Consider the following 25,518-nt stretch of genomic DNA (forward strand, 5'->3'; position numbering starts at 1 on the left):
TTTAAAAAATAAAAAAAATACATCAATACACTTAAAATCACTAAGTAAAAAAAAAAATTATTAAGCATACATTTGAGCGATACACTTTAGAGGCAAAATAGATTTTCTCTTGTAAAGTTACTTTTATTATAAAATAGTTCTAATGGATCACATGAAATCATATTAGTTCGTAAATTTATTTTTGTGTAATATCTTTTTATATGTAGCAATTCTTTTATCATATAAACCGCGTCAATATATAAATTTTATATTTTCATAATATGTTTTTAAACTTAACATTTCTTTTATAGATAAATATGTTGGTCTTTCCAAAAAGTGAGAGAATTAAAAGGAAGAAAAGAAAGATGAACGAAGGTGGGCAAAATGGTAATTGAGGCACGGTGATATTATAGTATTGAGGGCACTTTAGCAATTGTGAATAGGCAAAAATGGGATGGGGGCTGGTGGGGAAGATGCATGCAAGATAAAAGATTGCACCCAATATCATAATGTCACAGATATCCTTAATTTACAGTTGAAAGAGGTGTGTCGGGGGCACGAGGCACTTCCAAGTTTTCACGTGATTTTCTATCACCTGGTTACAGTCACGTGTACACCTTAGCAAATGGATTCCATACACGTATACAGCCAGCATCTCCTCTTTAGTGTAATCCTTTACTTTGTTCTGAAGCCAACATCAGAATTATTTTTTTTCTTTTTGAGGTGAGTATTATTTTAATTGGTATATGATTTTTATTTTTATTTTTCTCAATTTTTTTTTTTAAATTATGGTAGAAATCACACTTATCTATAAATAACATTAAATACCGTATTATTTTTATTTATATCCTAATTATATAAAGAGAAACGATAGTTACAATCGTGAGTGTGCAAATACCGTATAATAACTTTGAAAAAAGTAAATAAATACGAGATTCACATGAAAAAAAAAATTTTTTTAATATTTGATCCACTTTTTTTTCAAAACTACTGTACGGCCCTTGCACATTTCACAATTATATGTATCATTACTCTTATATAAAATAGTCAAGACCAATTATATATACATTCTTATTTTATTTAATTAGTATTCCAATGACTTCTGTAAGCTCAAAAAAAAAAAAAAAAAGGGTTAAATATATATTGCTTAATTTCGACTCCGGGAAGCTTAAGCAGTGCATGAAGTTGTGAGCATGAAAACTGCATAAAAAGAAGAAGAAAGGTGCTTGTCATGTGGTACTAAAAACAAAGTGAGATGTCGGAGAACAAACACAAAGAAAGCCTCCTACCTAATTCTTTCAATCCCACAAATCTCGCGAAAAAAATAAAGGAAGGTCAGAATTTGAGGGCTGAGGACAGTGCGTATATAGCTAGCTATTACTTTCCCACACACACACACGCATATGATAGACATCTCTATATAGAGATTTGATAATATTTTCATGGCATTCATTACTTGCACTGCTGGCCAGCCCCAGTAGCTGAAAACAAGATCTCATCTGTCGATGCATCTCTATATATATCATGTATGGAAAAGCATTGATTCCCAAAGTAATGGGTATGGCTTCACCCTTTGCAATGCCCTATAGATGCAGTATCATGTTGTACTACACTATATGCCATCATCATTTGAAACGTGATTCTCACACAAAATATATATAAATGGAAGGTCTCAAGTATAAGTACTGTGTAGAAGACAGATAAACATCACCGAAAATATTGTAGATCACTAATCAGATCAGTAAGCAAAACAAACATACAACCAAAACTTTGTCGTTCTATTTGATTATGTGTTGTCACAAGTGAAAGAGGTTACAACTGTTAAAAGAAAAGGCTAAATTCCCCAATCTAAAACCCATAGAGAATCCGCATAGTTAGCAATATTAAAGAATACAAGTCTTCCATATCAAACAAACTTTATCTCCTTCAATATCAGAAAACCCGACGACCCTGCCTATCTGATTTCAAGTAGTCAGACAACTCTTGGGAGTTTTCTACTCATAATACAGACTCCCTAGCAACTTGGCATCTAAAATTTAAATTCTACAACCGGTATGGCAGATCAGCCGGCTTCGCACTTTGACTGCTTTCGCAGGTTGATGCTGGGAACCCTAGTTGGCCAGCATCACAACCCAAACCCAGTATTGCTTCAATGTTGATGAAAGGACTGTTGTCTAAGAGCCCCAAAAGTTCATCCAAATCACACAACTCATCCATAGAATAATCCTGCCCAGGATCCCCATAACAGTTGCTAACACCAGTAGCTTCCTGTTTGGTGCCACGGTGCTCATCCTTTGCTTCTGGTTTCATAGAATAATTCTGTCCGTCATCCCCATAGTAGCTTGTAATGCCAGTAGATTCCTTTTGGGTGTCACAGGGCTCATCATTTGCTTTCGTCAGTGTAGTTCTATTTGGAATGGAAGCTTCAGTTACTGCAGCATGCTGAGTAGAAATTCTCGATTCAACTTCCCCATGCAAATTGGAGGAAACAGGCTTCACATCTATATCCTCGACTACAGGGACCTCAGAATTTACTGTAATTGTAGAATCAAGTCCTGACTGAGTTGCTACCGAACAAAAGCCAGATGAAGTGGTGGCTGAAGAAAAATCAGGAAAATTGAGGCGGGCACAAGAACCGTACATTGTCCTTGCAGCTTCATCATAAGCACATGCAGCTTCAACTGCATTTGAAAAAGTTCCAAGCCAAAGCCTTTGTCCCTTGTTTGGCTGCCGAATTTCTGCGACCCACTTACCCCACGTCCTCTGCCTAACACCTCTGTAATTACATATTGAGTTCTCTGGCCCTCCCTTTCCTTTCATGCATCCCTTCTTTGACCCAATGGCTGGACCTTTACGAATGGATTTATCATTGCGGGAGTCAAGCTGGGCGTTCTTCTCTTTCCACTTGGCAAGAGTCTCAGCCACGGACAAACCTCCTTGTCCACTCCGCGACTTCCTCTTCCTGGAAGAATTCAACGAGAAATACGTCATATCAGCACCTTATATTTGAAAAATTATATTCACAGAATCTACGCAATGGTATGTCACAGCACAAAGCAACAATCAAGCAACAAATATATTATTCTGCATTTGAGATTTTAGGAATCTGCACTAACATTGAAAGCAAAACTCCAATGAAAAGAAAAACCCGGAAAGTCAACAAGTAAAATGCAATTACTTAAAAGATTGCTAAAAATCCACATTAGATAATATCCGGACAAACAGCTCTCACTCCCAACAAACAGTAGGCCAATTTACATGAAATCGAGATTCTCCTTTGCTCCAAGTTTTTGACTTTTTTTTTTTTTCGGTAAGAGATACTCTCTCATCAAACCACTGAATCAATCTTGAGGATAAGGATTCAATGGCTAGTGTAACTATCTTCGTTTCTACTCATCACTTAATTGATGTTGATCAAGGATATTCCTCAGACCCTGACACTCTCAGTTCCAGTTATCTAATTTATTTGTACTTCATAGACTCCTAGTCAATCCCTGTAACTAATAATATTACTAAATCACGCTACACTATGGTTTCGGTGAGCTGAAATTATTCAATTAAACTCCACATTTGATTACACAACAGCCTCGACCACCATTTTGGCAAGGCAGAAACATTTTCATAAACTCTGTACTTCTACGATTTTAATGCAACGCTGTAGTAACCTACCAGATAGAAGATGAAGACATTCCCCAAATCAAAGGAAAACCCTAAACCTCCCCCCCTCCCAAGGGCGGTGGCCCGAATAATCAAGTAGTGAAAGTAAGTATCCCAGAAACCAAACAGCCTCACATAATCGAAAAACCTTTCACCCAACCTTCCCCCCAAAAAAACAAAGAAACAAAAATGAAGAATCCTCAATCAAGGGAAAAGAATAAGAAGAGAAACCAAAAGAGACGAAAAGGAAATGTTAAAATGTACCAACCTCGTAATAGTTGTCTCCGAAGACATGCCCATCGAAGATGGTGATCGTAGTCTATCGTTCCACGGGTGAAATGTTGAAAAAGCTGGGTTTCAGAAGAAGCTAGAGCTTTTCGTTTTTCTTCCGCTGGTGTGTGGTTTCTGAAAGTATCCAGAGAGATCGAGCTTAGGAAGAAATCGTTAATCTGGCATTCGGTTGAGGCTACCGCAGAGGGATATTTATAGCCTTCTCCTTCTCAAGCAGATCTTTCTGGGGATATTTATGACGTGGCGCGCTCTAGCCGCGTCGTCTCTTGTGTCGCGTGTCACTCGAACCTACCAGAAAGAAGTCCAAACGAATTAAACTATCATTTATTGGCTCCGAAGTAATTTTTTTTAAATAATAATAAAAATAATAACAACTCACCGTGTTGTTTCCGTTGTTCTTATCCATTTCGATACCTTCGTTTATCTCATCGAACTCCTCAAAATAATAATGATGTTAATATTTACATTAGTATTGGTAATATTTTGGTTGTAATTTCAAAATGATAGTTTGGTAAGCAATAATGAATTTTTTAAGGTGAGATTGTACATTTTTTTTTATTTATAAAATAAATGAATGTTTGGAGAATGAGATGATGTAAAAATTCTGTGGATAATAATGAAATCATTTTTGAATAATAGTAAAATTGTTTAAGTTGAAATATTTTATTAAATTTTAAAAAATGAGAGAAAGTTAAATAAAAATCATATAAAATTAAAATATTATTTTTAATATAGTTTTTGTTCTAAAATTTGAAAATTTTTTTATATTCTATTAAAAATTTGAGTAAGTTGTGATGATTAATTAATAATTAAATGAACAAGTTGAATATTTAAAATTAAAAAATATCTATATTTGAATACTGTTTAGAAAGAAAATTATAAAAAAAATTGAGAGACAAGATAAGATGAAACCATTTCGATTTTCAAACAATCCCTAAATCATTATAACTTTTCTAAATTTCTACACAAAATATAATAAACAATTCAATATTTTCAAATTTTAAAATAATAATAATATTAAAAAATAATATTATAATAATATTTTATTCAACTTTCAATTTTCATCTCAACTCACTATTCAAACAATACCTTAATCTAACGTATTACATAAATCACATCAACTTATAAACTTTTTATATGCAAGATTTATGTGAAAACCAAGTATTTCTCAGTTAAGAAGCCACGGACTTCCTTTTCTACGTTAAAACTACAAAACCGTTCTAACATGAGCTTAAAATGCAATGTACACTCTCGTCCCCAAACCCACTGTTATTAAGCACTCATACAGCGTACTCACACATCAAAGTCTCACCTAAATGGTGCATCCTTCACTCCACAATTTCCCAAACCAGAATTATTACTGTGGGTGTCCACTGTTATTTTATTCAATGACAGAACAAAGGGAAAATGTACAAGGAAACCCCAAGCAGAGAAGAGGAACTCAGATACTGATTTATTGGAGGGTTCATAAATGTTCCGAAAGTAGAATAACTATTAACATATATTATTACACATCTTTTGCCCACTATCACTTCTGAGAAGTCGGCATTGCCAGGTTCACTCCACTTCCACCTGGTAAATCCTTCCATTGCTGAGTGACTGTTTTGATCTGGGTGTAGAAATTAACTCCAGCCTTGCCTGAAAAAGTCGAAGTAGAATCTTCAATTAACCAAATTCAAGTAGCAACTACAGTGAAAGGGGGAAAAAAAGAAAAGAAAAGAAAAGAATAAAGCCTGGTAAAATATGGAGAGCAGGAATATAATTTACCATAGAAATTGAGATCGCCTGCAAAAGATGCCTTGGAGCCGGTAAATGAGAAGAAGGGCAAAGGAACTGGGATAGGAACATTGATGCCAACCTGAGTAAAATCAGGGAAAAAAAGAAGTTACAGTTGATTGTTGACCTACCTATTCAGTCAACGCAGAGATGAGCTCGTAGAGGGCAAAACTGTAGTTTGAGAATTGGAAAACCGTGGCCCGGTATTTCCTTCAAACCATGCAATTTTATATGTTAGCAAATTGCCAAGTTTCTCTAGTTACTCAGGCCATTGTATTTAACAATAATTTGGTGAAAAGGGTAGCAGGATAAGTTGTCCACGCAGTTAAAAATAGCCATTCAGTCGGTGTTTTAAATTGGACCTCTACCAGTCCTATTACTCTGCCTTGCAAAATAAACTCCAGGACATTCAGAAAACAAGTCTTACTTGGCCAGCTTCAATTTCAGTCTGAAATTTCCTTGCAGCTACACCAGATGTAGTGAATATGGAAGCCCCGTTACCATATCTGTTCCCAAAGTATTAAGTGAGAAAGAGAGGGAGTAATGTAATCTACACAACAAGAGAAGCAGATTCAAGAAAGTACTTGTTTCTATTAACAATCTTTATGGCCTCTTCAAAGCTGTCAGCCTGATATTGTGAGTGACACGAAAGAAAAGTATATTAACGTATCTCCATATTAACTTTTAAGCAATTTATTATGGAATAACTGATCGTCAAAGAACAAGGGATTAATGAACACACCTCCATGCAAAGAAGAACTGGGCCAAAAATTTCCTCCTGAAATGCAAAGATAAAGGATAATCATCATCTTTATTCTGAAGTCAGAGGTTCAACTCTTTTTGTCCGTTGGACATGGTTCTTTATGACAACATACGGGAATAATTGTAGAAAATGAAAGGGGACAGGGAAAAAGAAAGGAAAAAGAAAAGATACATTGTAGCACTCCATGTTGGCTGTGACATCTGTTAAGATGGTGGGACCAATAAAATTCCCATGTTCATATCCGGGAACCTATTGCCAATCATAAATATATTGATTAGTAGACCAGTCTATGAACAAATGAAATTAAAAAAATGGGGAGACTTCAACCCCATTATGCACCAGTTAATCACTCTTGAGAAGAAATGCATAATTTTTTTTTTAATTCAAATGAAAAATCATCGACCCTTTTAAGCTTATAGGAGGAATTAATTTAAGAGAGTGCAACATGTAATATATTATCCGCACGACTCTAATGCTTAAACTTCCTCGAATGTATGGGCGATAAAATTCATGCCTACGTAAGTCCCTTAAACTTCCATCCAGGCCAAACGAAGTTCATGGATGCTCAGAGGTAGGTTAGTTCATTTGAATATAGATGTAAACCAGTAAAAACTGTGCAAAGCATTAATGGGGGCTACGACTTTCAAAGCAGCCAGAACTGTACATGACATTAATATGGGCTTCAACAAAAGTCGTACTTGAGATGTTCAGCTTGTGTGCCTACCAACAATTTTTACAGTAATGATGTGATTCCTATGCATAACACTGCCTTCAATCTCTACCAAATCATAATTAATGTATCAAACTACTTCTCTCATTCACTCAATGCCAGTCATTCTTCTTACAATTTTCTGCAATGTTGCAAAGTACATATAGTATGCTTCTTGCATAAGACATCACATCATCAACCATTCAAGACACAACATAAGCAATTAATAGTATACTATGAAAGGTCCAATACTAGTTACAGACAGTGGAATGTTAAAGAAAATAGTACCACTATATTTCTCCCATCAAGGAGCAGCCTAGCACCATTTTCAACACCACTTTGAATTAATCTGTGTATTCGCTCCTTCGCCTGTAAATTGTAAAATTTAAGGTAATAGAGTCAAAAAACTACAGAGAACTGAATTCAATTATGAATGAAAAGTGCCAATAAGTATCTACTCATACAGCTAAGACGCAAAAAAAAAAAAAAAAGAAGGAAAATAAGAACAGTTAAAAACTTCGCATGTTGCAAAGATTGTTTGTCTGTGGTGGGAAAAACTTTGGAAATAGTCCTAACCTGTTTGCTAATTACAGGACCAAGATCTACTTCAGGCTCTGTTCCAGCATTTACTTTGAGAGCTTTGGCACATTCCATTAGTTTATTCTCCCTAAAAAAAGGTTAAAACAGATAATTCCTGGTTAACTATAAAAAATTGTCAGGTGAATCAATAAAAAAAAAATCTCAAGTAAATATACCAGAGTCCTAAAACCACCTGCTTTACCTGGAAAGGGCAAAATATGTCACATATTGATAGACAAGTTCAAGAATTAGTGATATGCCATTAAAGTTCATTTGAGAGTTCCTCTGGTTAATTTTTCATTCTTCCTCTACTTGCCAAACATACTAGCGAATCCAATTATCCTCATCTATAGAAAAAGATGGGGAAAGTAACAAGACAACTCACTCCTTATCTCCTTTCGGATTCAGATGTTTGTGAAAGCTATACATATATCAAAATCTAACATATATTCAATCTTGCATAGAGAACATCGATGTCACATGCATCAGAAAATGAGTAATGATACATGTACAATCCTTTTTACAACCATGTTTTAAAATGAGGGTATTTATGTAAAATGATGTTATTTTTATAAGTTACTTTACAAAAATGCCCCTAATTTAAAACATAGTTGTAAAAAAGGTTGTAAAAAGTGTTGTATGTCTATCATTTTCCGTGTTCTTCATGGCAGATGATTCCAGGAAAAGTTTATAATGGTTAGGACTCCTTTATTAGACTTAATTTACTTCAAGACAAGGAAATGTTGTGTCAAGGAATGTTTGGAACATTCTAGAAAAGAAGAAATCTTCACTTGATTAGAGAAAAGAAACAAGGAGCTGCATTGTAACAAAGATAATAGACTTCTCTCAGAATAGAAATGGGTTAAATGGAAGAATGCAAAAAGGAACTTAAGGAATCCAAAATTAGAATGGGTAACATGGCAGCATAAAGGATGAGAAAAAAAATATCACCATAATGACCAAGGATTATTTCAAGATAAAAGTGGAACCGTTGACTAAGTAATGGATATGGGAGTAATGAAAATTTTCAATTACTTGTACGTACAGCATGCACTTACTATTATATTCAGTATAATAAACATGACATTGACCCTCCAACATCAAAAGTAGGATTATAAAAGATAGACTAATATAAAAGGCACAATATATGATCAGGGAAACAAAGTAGATTACCATGACTTTAAGCCTCCAACAAAAACAACAGTGCTGAGTGCCATGCACCTTTGGCCAGCAGCACCAAAACCAGCAGCAACTATAGCATTTAAAGTAGCATCCACATTTGCATCAGGCATGACAATTGCATGATTTTTTGCCCCCATGTTAGACTGCAGATAAGGCCGATTCATTTCAACTTCAACAATTGCATGGGTATAAAAGGAACCACATTGCTCATAAAAGGAATTGTATATTTTTTTAATGGAGAAGTGACACTTACCTGAACACGCTTCCCTTTAGCCGATGCTCTTGCATATATGTGCATTCCAGCCTTTGATATAAAAATGAAAAATCATGTAAGAATATGACTGATGATCTAACAAACATCTAATCATATATTATAGATGGTTAATGAATTTGCATTTCATTTAATCACATTATAGATGGTCACTAAGTTCCAATGGAATGTGAGAAATAAGGTGCAAAATATGGCACGAAAACGCCACATAATTGGATGATTCATGAAATGAATGCTATGAGATAACGTACAGTATTAGAGCCAACAAATGATACAGCTCTGATGTCATCATCATCACAAATAGCATTAACAATATCCTGCCACAAAATTTGAGCAAACTAAGAAAACCGATTCTTAAGGAATACAAAAATTAGTGACATAAACGCACCAAAACAGCACAAGTGATACTATCATAGACCCATAAGAGAGTAAATACATTAAAAACACATTAGGCCCTGTTTGGATAGTGAAAGTGTTTCATCTCATCTCATCATTACAACTTTTCCAAATTCTCACACATAATATAATAAACAATTCAACTTTTTCAAATCCCAAAACAATAATAATATTAAAAAATAATATTCTAACAATATTTTATTCAACTTTCAACTTTCAACTTTCATCTCAACTCAATTCACTATCCAAACAGCACCTAAATCTTATCTTCATTTTAAAAGAGAGAGACCAATGAAAGATCCACGAGTCATTGAGTGCAATGGCATGGGACATGTATAGTGAACCAACAGCTAGTAAAATAGTGCTGAACTAAAGAGCATACATTGGTCGAGAAGAGAGAGAGAGAGTATACATTGGTGCCATGAACAATATTTAAGACACCATTAGGCAAACCAGCTTCCTTTGCCAACTCTGCGAGCATTACAGAAGCCCCTGGAAAAGAAAAATACACATTACTTTCAAATAGAAGCATAAGAACCAATTGCCTTTCCTTGGATAACAACATGAAGAAATAGAACATCATTTATCTTGGAAGGAAACTTCATTTAAAAATCACCCCAACCAAACTATAAACTCATATGTGCAATGAAGAAATGAGATGAACAAGTCAAAGAAAGGGAAGCTGATAGGAGTAATAGATTAATGAGTCATGACTAACCCTGTGGAAAGACCAAAGGACAAAGGGTGGATATGATCAATTAGTCAACGAAACTGGTCCTTTTACTGATCCTTCTGAACATATTCATCTCTATAATAAGGAGGAGATTCACTGGCAAAATAACTCTAGCTTGCTCTAAGAAATTCAGCAATGATATAATTATGCCATCAGTTTTGGATTTTGGAAACCTGATTTCACTTAATCAAAAAAGGCCTGAGAAATTATAGATGCTTTTCAACTAAAGAAGATAAAGTCATAAGTCTGGAGTGGTGGGTCTCCTAGCATGTTGGAAAGGACAGTTTGGTGGTCATCAATGTGCATTATTGTGGAAAATGATCTTTTCTTGTTTGATGTGAGTATATTAGAATCACCTGGATCTTTTTCAGATGGCTTTAGTACAAAGGTATTCCCACATGTAACTGCAACTGGGAACATCTGCGAGATCATGATAAAACAAAAACTTAATTATTTCTTCAATGGGAAAAAAGCAAATATTTAAGTACCATAATAAACTATGAAGACTCAAAAGGAAAAAAAAAATTTGACTAATATTTTATGCTTGATGACAAATAACATAGTAAGGCATAGGGCGTATTGTTTACTTTTTGCAGAAACTAAATAGAAGTAGAGCAACTATTTTTGACCGAGCTTTCATCAAGAGACTGTTGAAATCCTGCAACTATGCTTGGGTCACCGAGAGATTGAAGATTGGAAATGTGTTAAAATTGGCAATCAGTAAGTTGACAGACAAGAAGTGGGGTGCTCTATTGCATTCCATTTCAGATGTTAGAGTCAAGCTTGGTTAATGCAGAAAAATCAAAAGACATCTAAAAATGAACTTTGCGGTGATTGGCATATCCTTTTCACCATTTCTGAAAATAATTAAGCTAGTCTTTTCTATTGGTTTACTTTTCTTTCTGCTATATTTCGGCTTCAATTTGTAGCTAGGCTGTATGTGTTTGTTTTCTGCTTTGTTCATATTTTCTTTATCTTTTTCCCTTGGTTGAAAAAATATCATTCATGAGAGAGAGAGATAAAGAGCAATAACAGTTTTCTCTGTCTTAACCGCAACTTTGTTAATAGAATTTCCCACTCCTTATGAGCAGTAACTGAAGAGGAAAATGGAATGAACCAGTCTGGCAAGCAAATAACGCGGATCAAAACATATGGCAAGCTCACCCATAAGGGAATCATTGCTGGAAAGTTGAAGGGACAAATCCCAGCACATACACCAAGTGGCTCTCTAATGCTGTAAGTATCAATTCCATTTGATACATTGGAAACATATTCCCCCATTTGCAGAGTTCCCATTCCACAAGCATGTTCAACCACCTCTACAAGAGGAAAACAAAGACAACAAAGGAGTCCACTGTCCTTAAATGAGAGCATAACCAATATAAGACTACAAAATCTCCTTACAGAATAAAAAACAGAAAAACACACTAACCTAGCCCACGGAACACATCTCCATGAGCATCCTTTAATGTCTTTCCTTGCTCAGTTGTAATGTTCAATGCAAGCTTATCCTGAGGTAATGACAAGCAATCATAATGGAAAAACAGAAGGGTACAATATAACAGAAGAAAATTCTGGAAAGGAACGGCTGGTAGGGAAACTTCATCAAGACTATCTTCTAGGAGGGGCAATACTATCTTCTAGAAGCGTACAATATAGCATAATTTGGGTCGTTTTCTTGTATACATCAGTGTACTTGGTTATTCCTTTTTGTAATATATATTATTTTTACTTATATAAAAAAAAACAATATAGCATAATATTCTCTAGCAGTAACAGTGCCAACATACTTACCATGTCTCTTCGAATAAGCTCTTGAAGCTTGAACATGATACGTTGGCGGGTAGTGACTGGGGTGTTACGCCATGATGGAAATGCATGCTTTGCTGCAGATACTGCAGCTTTGAACTCTTCATTTGTGGTCAGTGGAACTTGTGAAACAACTTCTTGTGTTGCCTATTCCCCATGTTTATTATAAACCAAGATGAGCCCATGAAATAAAAAAAATTGCCCTTACAAGTTATAAGTGAATTAGTACATAAAAGTAGGCAGGTGATGCATCTTATGCTCACAGGGTTTATGACATCGATGGAAGCCGGTGACTTTGAATCAACAAAAGCACCGCCAATAAGATTTGGAACCCTCTGATGAAAAAACCAAAACAACGAAACAAGAAGGTAACATATGTCAGCTTTAGAAGCATCAATCCTGACAGGCTGAGTTTAGTTGTACAGAAACATAAAAAATAATAATACAAAGAAAGGAACATGAAGTATTTAAAACATAATAGAGCAAACAATTCTAATACCCTGACTTCACTGTCATTAATAGAAAAATTCCAAATTTATTGTTGCAAAAAGAAATATCAATATTGAGTCTTTAATAACCTGCGCAACATAATACAATCTCATTTGAACTCCTTTCGGTTTCATTTCCAATTGATAACCTTATCTTTTCAAAGACAAATAAAAAGAACAGTATAATCCTGAAAACGCCAAAATCATCCCATATAGCGCATCTGAATGAAGTTTACATCTCAGATTCACAATTTCCAATCCATTTTAGTTCATTGTTTTACATATCCTTGGCACATAACATTGTATGAACTACACATACACCAAAAAATACAAAAAAAATAAAATAAAATGGAGCGTTAAAGACAACCGGAGGCTGAGAATGCTTGGCGGAGGGCTCGGTGGCCGTAGAGAAATGATGTTTACTCAAAGCGAAGATCTGAGACCTCAAGGCCTTCAAGTTCGAACTCCTCACTGCAACAAAAAACCACACACTTAGTCAAAACCAAATTCTATCGAGAAAAAAAAAATTACCAAAAAAAGAGAATCGGGTTGGTAATGAAATTGATTTGATGCAATTGAACTAACCTCGTCGAATCGAAAGGTGAAACATTTTTGGTTTCGCTGAACACGATGATGATTGAAGATGAACTTAAAAAGCTGTGACTCAGCGCCTGAGTATTTTTTTAAGCCCCACCCCCTTTTAAAATTAGATAATTTTATTTTTTTATTCTCATATTTAACATTTTATTTTAATTTTCTTTTAATCTCTTATTTGATATTTTATTTCAATATTTTTAAGTGGTGAGACTTATACTATAATTTTTCTTTCTTTTATTCCACAGTTCTCAGTGGAGGCGTGTTTGCATATTGTAAATTTTTTTTTTTTTAATCAAGCTTACATATTTATAAATAAAAAATTAACTTACAGAAATAGGAGCATCCTTGCGTACTAAATCCCATCAGATTCGTATTCAGGTCTAATGAGTAATGACGTTTAAAGGCTCTAAATAACGAAATTGACATAGAGATCCAGATAAATATTGTATTATTTATTTAAAATTTAAAAAATTTATCGAGACAATAAATAATAATAATATATTATATATGATTTATTTATTTTACACTTTAAATAGAATTTTAAAAATCCTAATATACTAAATTTCGATAAAAACTCTAAAGAATTTTAATTCAATAAATTGTTTGAGATTTAAAAATGAGAATTTGAGAGTTTCTTCACGTTATTGTCTACAATTTAACACAAGGCAACCTCATAAACATAAGAAACAAAAAATTAAATAATTATAATCACATTTTAAAGAATTTTAATTCTCCAATAAATCTAACGGTAAAAATAGCCGAATTTACTCAAATTTCAACCAAATTTAATCCATTACTCTTATTTATTTATTTATTTTCATTCACAGTCGTGATGCCAATTGAATATAGCCATGAATGCTGGTATTTATTCACTTATATCTGTAATATAAATTTTAAATCCTGCGTGCTGAATTTGCAGTTGAAGAATTAGGACTTTGGATATAGTCAGTGTGTTTAAGGATGATAAGTACAGATAAAGATACCATTAGGCGCCTATTATACTTGACTCATTCATGGCTACAGAATATCCATTATCCATCCCAGAAAACGAGAGACTGAGAAGGAAGAAGTGCATTACATACCAATCCACCTTCACCCAACTCCTTGTTATAAATCTTGCATCACAAAACAACCAACATGACAGATATAAAGCTAGACAATTTTTCATTTTGCTACCCTGAAAAGAAGGGAGAAACAGATCTCAGCAGTATGAAATTCTGATCTCCGACTCAAAAATTTAAAATCAATGACATCTACATGTACATTCATAAACTAAAATAGTTTGGAACAAAGCTACATCAATGTATTACTCGGTAACTTGCAACATCAAGGATAATCCATGTCAAGAGAGCCAATTAGCCCATCATCCAGACCATCTGCTGCAGGGGTGTTCAGAAAACGCATACTTGCATCAATCCCTTCAAGTCCATCCAATTCATCTCCCTTTGTATAAAGCTTCAGCTTTTGCCTGCACAACCTCAAATGATCTTCCAACAGACTCCTATAGGACTCGTGTTTCATAACAATCCATTGCAAAGATTGTATTACTTCTAGGTCATATTGCTGCTTCTGCTCGGCCAACCTGCGGTATTGATTGGCTTGCATCTCTGTGGAGCTCTTCTCACTTTGAAGGCGCAAAATCATGGTCATTGTCTCCTCAGCTGCCGATGCAGCAGCCATTCTTTCCTTCTCAAGCTCTGCATAAGCAGCATCTGCTCGCTGTCTTTCTATCTTCACCAATTTTCTTAATGCCATTACATCATATTCTCCATCCTCAGCATAAGAATCTTTTTCCTCATCATCCTCTTCCAAAACATCATTTGCTTTAACATCGTCGTCTGAATCCAATACCTCTCTGCTTACGAGCAAATCATCCCTACTGAGTGACTCCGAATTCTCCAAGAATTTCAACGAGTCACACTCGCAAGGCATGGCCTTTGAATCACATGCGTCAGCAACACAATTTTTCAAACAAAACCCATTTCTTAGACCACTCGATTTCCCTCTATATTCACACAAAAATTGTACCAGACCCTTTCCATGACAACCAAGTTGCAAAACCTTTAAACCCAAACCGAACATAAAAAACAACCCCAAAAAATGGACAACCTGTGAGAAACACCCAAAAACCAAAAACCCACATCCAAAGCTTCCACCCTGAGTCAGAAACTTCATACATGCAGCGCAGTCCATGACCACAAACCCAAGAAGGCTCTTCAAAAATCTCTCGTACAAATCAAGAACAGCGCAAATAACAACTAATAAACGAAAACGCCCCAGAATCTGCATGAGAGTTAAATGGCTCTAACTTATAATATTGAAATCAAGAACCAAAAAAAGGAGAACTTTCTGTAAAAGAAATATTTTTGAACAGGAAATGAAATGAAAGGGGAGAATCCTACATAATTTTCTTGCTTCCCGAATGTAACAAGGAGATTACGAAAGAGTCGCAGTATCACTCACATTCTATAATGGCATTCATCCAAAAACAAAAAAAAACATTCCGATAGAGCAACCACTTGCGATAGAATGGATTACGGTGTTTATGTTAGTGTGGGAGAGCGTGGGGTAATTTTAATTGGGGAAAGGAAGAGACATGCGAATAATTTTCAGGATGCTGAGTCGGTTATGTTCAGAATGGAGCCAATTTTAATAGCAGCAGATACTTCTTAAGAATTGGGGTTTTGATCCTCTGCATTGATGTTCATACACTCTTTACAATCACGTCATTTACAAGAGAACCGTGATCTCTCAAAGATTTTAAGTGTACCATTCGTGGTGAGGATGGTAAATTTATCCGAAAGGTACAACTCAGAGATGCAGGCCCGGCCTAGGGAGAATGGAGAGAGAGAGTCCCAGAAGATAGTATCCCTTTGTATACAGACGGATACCGGTTGAGGCGGCTACGTGAATATCTCCTCTTGTGAGAGAGTGGCAGTTTCGTTATTTAGTGAAAGAGAGAGAGTACTGTTACATAATACATTACCCTTGGCGTACTTAAGGTCACGGATTCACGGGGTAATGACAAGTTTTCATCCGTTGGCATCGAAAAATTCCCTATCCTAAAGGTAATTTAAAGATACAGGACGCTTTAAATAGAAGCCGTCACAGGCATGATCTTAGCCATTAAACGTTATTCAGATCGTGAGCAGACAAATAATAATATTAATAATAATAATAATTGTTTACTTTTCCGTTTTCCTCAACGGCATTAAAGCTTGGTTCTCTTTACCAAATTTTTTATCTCATTTTATTTAATTATTATAATTATTTTAAATTTTTATATAAAATAAAATAAATAATTTAATTTTTTTAAATTTTAAAATAAAAATAATATTAAAAAATATTTTATAATAATATTTTATTTAATTTTTAATTTTTAATTTTTATTTCAATTCTTCTTAACTCGTTTGTAAGAACAAACGAAAACTAAAATAATATGAGAAGTGGGAACCAATTACCTACTAATTAATATCAACCCAATTATAACTAACAAAACCAAACAAGTTATTACACAGCCAATACTGGTATCAGTATATATTTTTTTTCCCTCCTTATAACAAAATCAATGGTGGTAAAATTGCAATTTGATTTTTTTTTTTTAATCTGCTGATCGATTGATTCTCCATTGATTTCAGTCGATTCCAATTGCTTTTGATCAATTTGATTGGTTCTTATTCAGCCCTATGTTATACACGTAATGCAAGAATGTAATGTGCAAGTCTAAATATGGAAGGAGATGTTACGTGATAATTAAGGAGATCGTCCATTAATTGTGTTTGCAAAAGTTGTGAATCGATCGTGGATGAGACGTAGATGGACCGGAGGTGGTTTTACAGGCCAGGCAAGAAATTCAGTGCAATATATAGAAAAAAATAATGATATACATGCGATACATTACACAACAATGTTATAAAGTATGAGTATTTTTATAAAATATTATTATTTTTATAAGATGTTTTATAAAAATACTACTAAATTAAAATATAATTGTATAAAATATTGTAAAAAATATTTGTGTTTAAATAATTTTGGATCAACATATTGTGTCGGAAAGTGCGGTGTTGCCATCATTTTTTAATGACAAGTTCGAGTTTAGCTAAAAAGATTAATTGTGTTGGCTTTAAGGCTTTAATATCTCTTGAGAATGTGCAGTGTTCAAGAGGATTGTCTGGTCTCATCCACAATGCAATAAAGCCTGCAAAATGATCTCAACAGTTTCAATCTCTTTCACCATGCAGTGGGGCAGTTGGCACAAATTGTACAATACCACTCGTCTTGATTCTATAGCCTTTCTCAAGGAGTAATGGATCAAAGAGAACAGTATTCTTTGACCTAGAAAATCCGCACCCAAAAATTCTGTCAATATCATAGTCTCCCCTTCTGGGGATCAGAAAGAAAATTCCTTATTAGTTATTACAGATCAAAGATGAGATCTCTCAGGCTGTTCTCTAATTTGTAGAAGTTAGGTGAAATCTTTTATTTGCAAGTTTGTACTGAAAATTAAGGGTGTAAATTCAAATCGAAAAATTGGAAAACTGGACCGGACCGGATCGAACCGGACCGGTTTTACCAGTTTTGAACCGGTCTGGTCCGGAACTGGTTTTTAAAACGTAAAAACCGGCCAGTTCCGGTTCTGGTTTCGGGATTTTTTGGACCGGACCGGACCGGTTGATTAAAAAAAATAAAAAATAATATTTTTATATATAAGTTTTATACAAAATATTTTATATATATTAAATATTAATATATATAAGTTTTATATATAATGTATAATTATAAATTTTTATGTGAAATTTTATATATAACATATATATTCATATATGAAATAATTTCTTATTATAATTTATAAATTATTACATAAAATGTTAATACTAAATCACTAAAAGTTTATAACTAATACTAATATATAACTTATAACTATACCAATAGTCTAATATTAATACTATTATATAGTCTAATATATTAATAAAAGTATAAAACAGTTTTTTTTAAATCAATTTTTTTTTTTTATAAACAAATTTTTAATGACAAATTGTGAAATTTACATTTTAAAAAAACCGGAAAACCGGACCGGACCGGAAACCGGTAAAACCGGAAGTACCGGTTTAGGAGGGTAACCGGTGTGTAAACGGTTTTGAAAAATACAAAATCGGTACATACCGGTTCGGTCCTAGATTTTATCTAAAACCGGACCGGACCGGACCGGTTACACCCCTACTGAAAACGCATATTTTTATGAGAACTATTACGTTTACACAAACTTTTCACAAAATATAAGTTACATTCTGATTTGATAAGTCTTGGTCCAACAAGTTAATTAAAAAATCTAACTCAAAAGAAAACTGATTGACACATAGTATGTAATATTATTTTTTATAGAATTTAGACAAACTAATTCTCAATTTTTATATGGGTTTTGCTATTCATCAGTCATTATTCACCTGTTACGATCTCGCATCGACTAAGTATGAGATTGATTGATGGTTTATAAGTCTATAAGCATCATTCTCTTGTAAACCGATTTTCAAGGGTGAGTTCTACCTAGTAGGTTCATAACAAATGGTATCAGAGCCACCTCACGTTTAAGGTCATGTTGCGACTGTTGCAATAGTGCGCGGCACGAGGGGTGATGCCGATATAGCAATGTTCGTCCGGTATTGTAATCACAACCAGCCCGTGTGAGCGTCGGGGCTGCCATGGACGTCGGCAGCAGAGCATGGTGGTCGTTACGATCCCACATCGATTAAGTATGAGATTGGTTAGTGGTTTATAAGCCCTTATGCACCATTCCCTTATAAATCAGTTTTCAAGAGTGAGTTCTATTTAGTGGGTTCCCTTATAAGCCAAGGATAGTCGTTCGTATTATACTGTTGATCTTCCACACCAACTCACTGAATGGATGGCAAGGCAGTCAGCTCTAGAGCAAAGCATCAACTTTGGCAGAGTGACCAAGTCCGAGGGCGGCAACAAGAAAATGCAACCCAGATACAAAGCTGCCATGGCTTCAACTCTCCGACACTAAAGAAAGAAACAGTGATGATAGAAAATGCAATCATGAGGATAAGTACCCTAATAATTACGTCCGTCACCATTCAGTTCCCGAATGGTGTCGGGGCAAGCCTGCCTCCTGGTTGAGGACATCGCCCCTGCATCAATGGGAATCCTATCTCGGGTGCTCTGATGGTGTAATGTTGGCTAAAGGAGAAACGCCTTCAGCCTACTTTCTCTGGGATCCAGCAAAGCCTACAAAGATATCAACTTATTGTCTCCCACCATGGGATGTAACAATTCGATTTAGTTGCGCCGCCCTAACCACCTCATCGTCGTCTTCAGATCCAGCTTGTAACAAAGATTGCATGGTACTGTTGGTTTTAATGGGCACTAGTCATCCAGCTTTCGTGTTCCAAAGGCTCATAACTAGAGGAATGAGAGGAGTAGAGCATGAATGGATAAAACAAGACTGCACCCTTATCGATACACAAACAGCTTCAAACGAATCACAACAGCACTATTACATGCAATTTACAAATGCCATTGGGTTTAGAGGCAAGTTCTATGCTTTGAGTTTGCAGGGAACACTTGCAGTGATAGAAGTCGTTGATTCTCTTCTCCAAATCACTGCTTTGGGTACAAGAAGGGCAGTCCCTACTGTTTCATCGAGGCATTTTAGAGAATATTTGCTCGAGTCAGACGGGGAGATTTTACTGATTTTTCTCATATCTAAAAAGTCGGTTCAGGTTGTAGATGATGTTGAGGTATTTCGGCTCAATCTTCTCAGACTCTCATGGATTAAGATGCAGAGCCTAGGCGATCAAACATTATTTATGGGGGAGAATTTCTGTGTGTCCGTCTCTGCAAGCAAAGTGGGATGCCAGAGCAATTGTCTATATTTTCATGTCACCAACAACGCAATTGATGGTTGGTGGCTGTATGACATGGAAAGAGGCAGCATCTCTCCGGGGTGGAGTGATTAAAATTGTAAGACCAAATCTCCAGTTTGGGAAGAACCAGCAATGGATGAATAAATTTATTCGGGGAGAAATATTTTGCCATACTTATAATTGTGTTGAATACAGAACTGTTATGATTATTTTTTTTTATCCTGTGAAGATTCGCTTTTGTTTCTTGCCAGAACAAACACAAGAAGAAGTTTGATTGTCACTGTCTCTGTCAAGTTAGGCAGAGGACTTTGTCAGGGTATGATAATGCTTTTTCGTTAATGTTTGAGAAAGTCTATATGACAACTGACAAAATATAAACTATATATTAACTTGAAAGGAAAACAAATTACAGCAATCACTAATACATTAAAAACTAAAACAATCAGTATATCATGCACATCATCAAGTGTCTGTGCTCGACCCTATATTATTTTACATGGTGTTAATTGTCGGAGTGCGAGTATAAAAGTATGGTAGATGAAGAAGATGCTGCAGAAGATGTATTGAATTGTGAGGAACCTGTGTAAATACTATGGCTCGTAAACTGAGAGAGCTGGACTTGGTCAGAAGCGGTAGCAGAAGATGCAGATGATGGCCCAAATGGAGGATCAAGATAGGTTGGCACTGGCATCTTTGGTGCTAGAATGGGAAGTGAAGCTTCAAAATCAAGCACATGAATGGCTTTCCTAATTGAAGGTCTGAGAGTGTGATCTGGATGAGCACACCAAAGCCCAACAATCATCAAACGTTCCATTTCCTGCCGATCAAAATCTCCACATAATCTGGGGTCGGCTGCATCAAGAAGCTTTCCCTTTCCATAAAGCTCCCAAACCCACTCTACCAACATAATTTCTTCTTCTGTGGCCTTGGTTTCAATTGGTTTTCGTCCACAGGCTATCTCCAAAGCCACAATCCCAAAACTGTATATATCTGACTCCTTGCTAGCCCTGCCCGAGATAAAACATTCTGGTGCCATATAGCCCATGGTCCCGGCCAATGCCGTGGTTTGTGCTGCTTTTGCATGCTCCACCAGCCTAGCTAAGCCAAAATCTCCGAGCTTCGTATTGAAACTTGAATCTAACATGATGTTGCTTGCCTTAATGTCCCTGTGCAAAACGCATTGTTCCCATTCTTCGTGAAAGTACAGCAATGCGGACGCCAAGCCTCGAGAAATGTTGTACCTCGTTGCCCATGTCAACAAGCTCTTGCGTTTGAAAAGATGCGAATCTAAGCTACCATTTGACATAAATTCGTAAATGAGTAGGAGATCTTTCTTCTCGTGGCACCAACCAATTAGTTGCACCAAATTCCTATGTCTCAGTCGACTAATGATCTTCACCTCGGACACATATTCCTTTATCCCCTGTTTGGATCCCCTTGACACCCTTTTCACAGCAACATAGGAATTCAAGTCTCTTAAAAATCCTTTATAAACCCCACCGAACCCTCCTTCTCCAAGCTTATTTTCCTCTGCAAAATCATTAGTCGCACGAACGAGTTCTTTGTAGGAAAATTTCTTTGGCCCCGTACCTTGTTCAAATTCATCGTCCATAGAAAACTCAAAGCCTAAATCCTCTTCTCGCCCTCTAGCTCGCTTCTTCCTATTCTTAAGCCAAACCAATCCTACACAACCAATTAAAACAAATGCACCGACGCTCACCCCCACCACCAAGTTTTTCTTGCTGTCGTCTCCATTCTTGTTAGGTTCTGCAGATTCCCGAATGTAAAAAGGTGGCGTCGATTCGAAGGACCACGAGCAAAGAACATGCAACTCAGCAACTATTCCTGTTGAGGAAGAGAAGCCAAATTCAACCCATTCTGGTAACTGATCTTCCAAAGCAACCATAGAAGAAAGGTGCTGTTGAACTGGCACGGTGCCATTGACATTGTTGAATCCAGTGAAGGTGACACTCAAATTCTGCGTACTAGAACGATAGCTAATACTAGCACTATATGTTCTATTCTATTTAATGGCACAATACCATGGCGTAGAGTTCTGAGAAGTTAGACTGTTGACATTGATACCAACATGTTCACGAACAGGCTCAACCGGATTCCATCTACTATTCAGATGAGTATCAAACTCCACTGCAACGAATTTATATGCAGCCATGAAATTCGGGTCGCTCTCTTGAGCACGGCTCGCAAGGCCAATGCCACGGCCATCTGTTGGAGAAGGTGGAGGAAGATCTGGGCTTGCGAGGAAGAAAGTGATCCCATCTGAATAGAGGTCTCTGCCTTCTGAATAGATGATAAAGGAGAAGCTGGTGTTGAAGTCGGCGAGTTTTCCTGACTCTTTATCCCAAAGATGCATCGGTTGCGAATACGTGGCTCGACCCCAGTTATCCACTGCATTTGGCGTGAGCTGAATGACTAAACCTAGGAAAGTAGCGTTTCCTGAAACTCTTAAAGTTGATCTATTGTCAGTTTTTCTGAAATCGGTGTAGTTGAATGATAATTGAGCTGCACAGGGGATTGGGAGAAAGATGAAAATGGTTATGATCATCAAGTACGGAAGGAGGAGCTTTGTTGGGTGGAAAAGGAAAAACATTGTTGCGGTTGAGAAAGGCAGCTTGATGATGATCGATCATCAAATTGCATGTAGGCTAGCTAGCTAATTATCATTTTGTTAACAAAATTTTGTCAAAATTTCTCTCTCGATTGAAGTCGAACTTTGACTAAAAGATCACCTTTTAATCTGAAATTTCTTCTCGGATACATATGAAGTCCTATTCGTTCCAAAACGCGAGTTTGTAAACCAGAAATTCGACTTTGACTAAAAGATCATCTTTTGATCTGACGAGAAACAGAGCTTTTAAGCTGACACGTTATTGTTTGATCAAACGACGTCGATTGACTGGTAATCAATACGTCGCGGCTTTATTACCAACTTCGTTGAATATTGCGATGAATTATTATGCGAGAGAACTGCATCATAAAATTACATAAAAATAAATTTATAAATTAATATAATTTTATATAATATATTAAATTTATTTAATTTTAAAAATAATTTTATAATTTGATAAATCGTATCAAATCACATCAATTTATAAATTTACTTTTATGTAATTTTTTATATTTAAAGTATTTCTCTTTTGCCAAAGTTTCAACGAATATACGGTGTTTATTGCGTTATGAATCCCCACTGGCCCAAAGTCAATAGTTGGGCATGCGTACACATGCACGATCGAACCAGCAGCAAAAAGTGAGTAACCAGAAGCTGGGCCTAGCTGTACGTACCTCCGGCCATCACAGCAACCAGAAAACCATCAAGATCAGGATACTAGAAAATTAGAAGTGCATCATGCATCTTAGGCTTTGTTTAGATATTAATTAGAGTATTTCAAATAAGAATATATATAATGAGAATAATAATGAAATAATTTGTAAATAATAATGAATAGTTTGTAAATAGTAATATAGTCTAAAAATAATTATATACAATAGCAAATAATAGTGAATAATTATAATAGTGAGTAGCCTTTTCGAGGCAATAGAGGAATGAATAAAAGGATCATCAAGAAATTTCTAACCAATTTGGGAGAAAAAACTTTTCTCGATCGGATAATATATACAATCATAACACCTCTTTTAATTCCTGGGATTCATATTCTACATAAACGTACACACGCATATGTAGATCAAATTAAATTTAATAAATAAGGTATATATAATTTATGAGTCATCATGTGCAAGCTGTCCACGCATTTCTTTTAAAAAGAAGTGAGATTCACAATTTTAAAAAAGAAATTATGTGGAATCTAGATTTAACCACTTATTATTATTATTATTATTTAAATTACATAGAATTTACATGCATATTTTAAAACTACAAATATAATTTTTCTAAATCAAATACTGCAGAGTAAAGTCAATATTTAAGCCTACTTTATTAATTTACACCAATGAAAATAGGTGAAGTATGTATTTTTAGTACTAAGAATATTGAGACTATTAGCTTATAAGGTTATGATTCAATCTTTTGTGGGTGACACGTGGTTTCCGAATGAATCACACTCTTCTGGGCAGTTCTTGGGTCATGAGGGTGGTTGCAACTAACCCATTCATGATCAGCTAGCTTAATTTCCTTTTTTTTTTTTTTTAAGTCATTACTTGTTGCCAGGTCACTTAATCCTTTTTTTTAACCATCTTTTTATTATTATATACAAATTAATTGAGATCATTTCGCTATCTAAACGCAATCCAAAACATCTCATGTTCTTATATATTTTCCCTCGAATGTGTATAGTCAATGCTGAGGGCCCCAGGCATAGGAGTATGTGACGCCGGACAGAATAGCTATTATTTTACAGGCTAGTTTCAACATATAATTCACAAGAAAGAAAACAAGAGAATCATTCAAAAATACAGAGAAAACGTCTCTGATGTTCAATTCAAATTATCAATACTCAAGAATGACCAAATCAACCCACAAGCCGGGTTGTAATAGTTAAAAGTTGACTGTATTGAAATTTTACCAAAAATAGCAAAATCCCAATAATTATGTCAAAATTAAATACGTAAATAAAGAAGTAATCTGCAAAAAATTTGGCCCAAATCGAGTTTAGAATTACTTCCAAAATAGTAAATGAAATATTACCATAAAAAAAAAAACAAATAACTAAAAATAGGAAATTGGAGGGAAAAACAGTAGAATTTGGCTTCGAAAATGATGCACACCGAGCATAGTTGGGTGCCCACGACGTGTGCGCTAAAAAGAGCTTTCCGAATTGGTGTCATATGCCGATTCTAATACCCGTAACCAAAGTTATGGCTAAAAAATCGAAACGTGCCCAAAACTGTCCCAATCAAGGAAAGATCACGGATTTCTTGCTCTTTTTGCTCTGATCTGTCACCTCTAGGTATTTAAGAGCAGTCAATGTGCAGTCTAACAACTCAGCATTATCTAACTCAGATCCTCCTATATCAGTACATTTGTGCCAATGACTGCACATATTCTTTCGAACATTTTCAATTGGCAAAAACTAAAACTCAGGCATAAAAAGACCTAGACGCCAAACCAAATTACATATAGTCAAACTTACAATAGACGAAACAAAAATAAAAACAAATAAAAATGAAACCTACAAAAAATGAAACAACACAAGCATAACAATAAATAAACAAGTTAATCAAACTGAATAAAAGCAATACCTCATGGCGAGATCCGCAAATTGGGAAAACCAAGTCGATCCATGCAAAAAAGGCCTCTTAGAGTACTGGTCAACGAAACTTGATCTGCGAACCAATCTATGTTTAAATCCCCAGCTCCTTGTTTAGCAAGATAAACAGCAATAACATTCCCTTCACGATAAACATGCTTCACTCTATAATCCAAGCT

General features: G+C 35.3%; 3 protein-coding genes and 1 pseudogene across 5 annotated transcripts; all 4 read right to left on the reverse strand.

Moving 5' to 3' along the window:
* Window positions 1–1,707: 1,707 nt before the first annotated feature.
* Window positions 1,708–4,090, reverse strand: LOC108995675 (dehydration-responsive element-binding protein 2C-like). Its single transcript, XM_018971281.2, has 2 exons — window positions 3,905–4,090; window positions 1,708–2,941 (listed from the first exon to the last, which is right to left on the reverse strand). The coding sequence occupies exons 1-2, from the start codon at window positions 3,934–3,936 to the stop codon at window positions 2,023–2,025; spliced, it is 951 nt and encodes a 316-aa protein (XP_018826826.1). The 5' UTR covers window positions 3,937–4,090; the 3' UTR covers window positions 1,708–2,022.
* Window positions 4,091–5,266: 1,176 nt separating this feature from the next.
* On the reverse strand, window positions 5,267–13,320 carry LOC108995743 (methylmalonate-semialdehyde dehydrogenase [acylating], mitochondrial). The gene is made up of 19 exons (XM_018971365.2): window positions 13,219–13,320; window positions 13,001–13,104; window positions 12,409–12,480; window positions 12,131–12,292; window positions 11,769–11,847; window positions 11,501–11,655; window positions 10,693–10,756; window positions 10,016–10,095; window positions 9,459–9,524; window positions 9,190–9,240; window positions 8,928–9,079; window positions 7,752–7,842; window positions 7,464–7,544; window positions 6,638–6,715; window positions 6,446–6,481; window positions 6,288–6,331; window positions 6,131–6,209; window positions 5,695–5,785; window positions 5,267–5,565 (listed from the first exon to the last, which is right to left on the reverse strand). The coding sequence occupies exons 1-19, from the start codon at window positions 13,241–13,243 to the stop codon at window positions 5,456–5,458; spliced, it is 1,620 nt and encodes a 539-aa protein (XP_018826910.1). The 5' UTR covers window positions 13,244–13,320; the 3' UTR covers window positions 5,267–5,455.
* Window positions 13,321–14,309: 989 nt separating this feature from the next.
* Window positions 14,310–15,869, reverse strand: LOC108995685 (protein FLOURY 1-like). 3 transcript variants are annotated; one of them, XM_018971301.2, is made up of 2 exons: window positions 15,694–15,869; window positions 14,310–15,513 (listed from the first exon to the last, which is right to left on the reverse strand). In XM_018971301.2, the coding sequence occupies exon 2, from the start codon at window positions 15,421–15,423 to the stop codon at window positions 14,557–14,559; it is 867 nt and encodes a 288-aa protein (XP_018826846.1). In that variant the 5' UTR covers window positions 15,424–15,513; window positions 15,694–15,869; the 3' UTR covers window positions 14,310–14,556. The 3 variants fall into 3 exon arrangements, with proteins under 3 accessions (XP_018826846.1, XP_018826845.1, XP_018826844.1); XM_018971300.1 differs by having other exon boundaries at window positions 15,633–15,837; XM_018971299.1 differs by having other exon boundaries at window positions 14,310–15,837.
* Window positions 15,870–20,560: 4,691 nt separating this feature from the next.
* LOC108995692 lies at window positions 20,561–22,862 on the reverse strand (annotated as a pseudogene).
* Between the last annotated feature and the right edge of the window lie 2,656 nt (window positions 22,863–25,518).

Source organism: Juglans regia, chromosome 16 (assembly GCF_001411555.2).
Source record: "Juglans regia cultivar Chandler chromosome 16, Walnut 2.0, whole genome shotgun sequence".
Lineage (NCBI taxonomy): Eukaryota > Viridiplantae > Streptophyta > Magnoliopsida > Fagales > Juglandaceae > Juglans > Juglans regia.

Coding starts and splice junctions, on each gene's coding strand:
- LOC108995675 (XM_018971281.2), bottom strand. CDS start 3,936: ATGGGCATGTCTTCGGAGACAACTATTACGAG. Junction 2,942..3,904: donor TCGGAGACAACTATTACGAG/GTTGGTACATTT, acceptor GAATTCTTCCAG/GAAGAGGAAGTCGCGGAGTG.
- LOC108995743 (XM_018971365.2), bottom strand. CDS start 13,243: ATGTTTCACCTTTCGATTCGACGAG. Junction 12,481..13,000: donor CCAAGCATTCTCAGCCTCCG/GTTGTCTTTAAC, acceptor TTTTTTCATCAG/AGGGTTCCAAATCTTATTGG. Junction 6,482..6,637: donor CCAACATGGAGTGCTACAAT/GTATCTTTTCTT, acceptor TTTGCATTTCAG/GAGGAAATTTTTGGCCCAGT.
- LOC108995685 (XM_018971299.1), bottom strand. CDS start 15,519: ATGCAGATTCTGGGGCGTTTTCGTTTATTAGTTGTTATTTGCGCTGTT.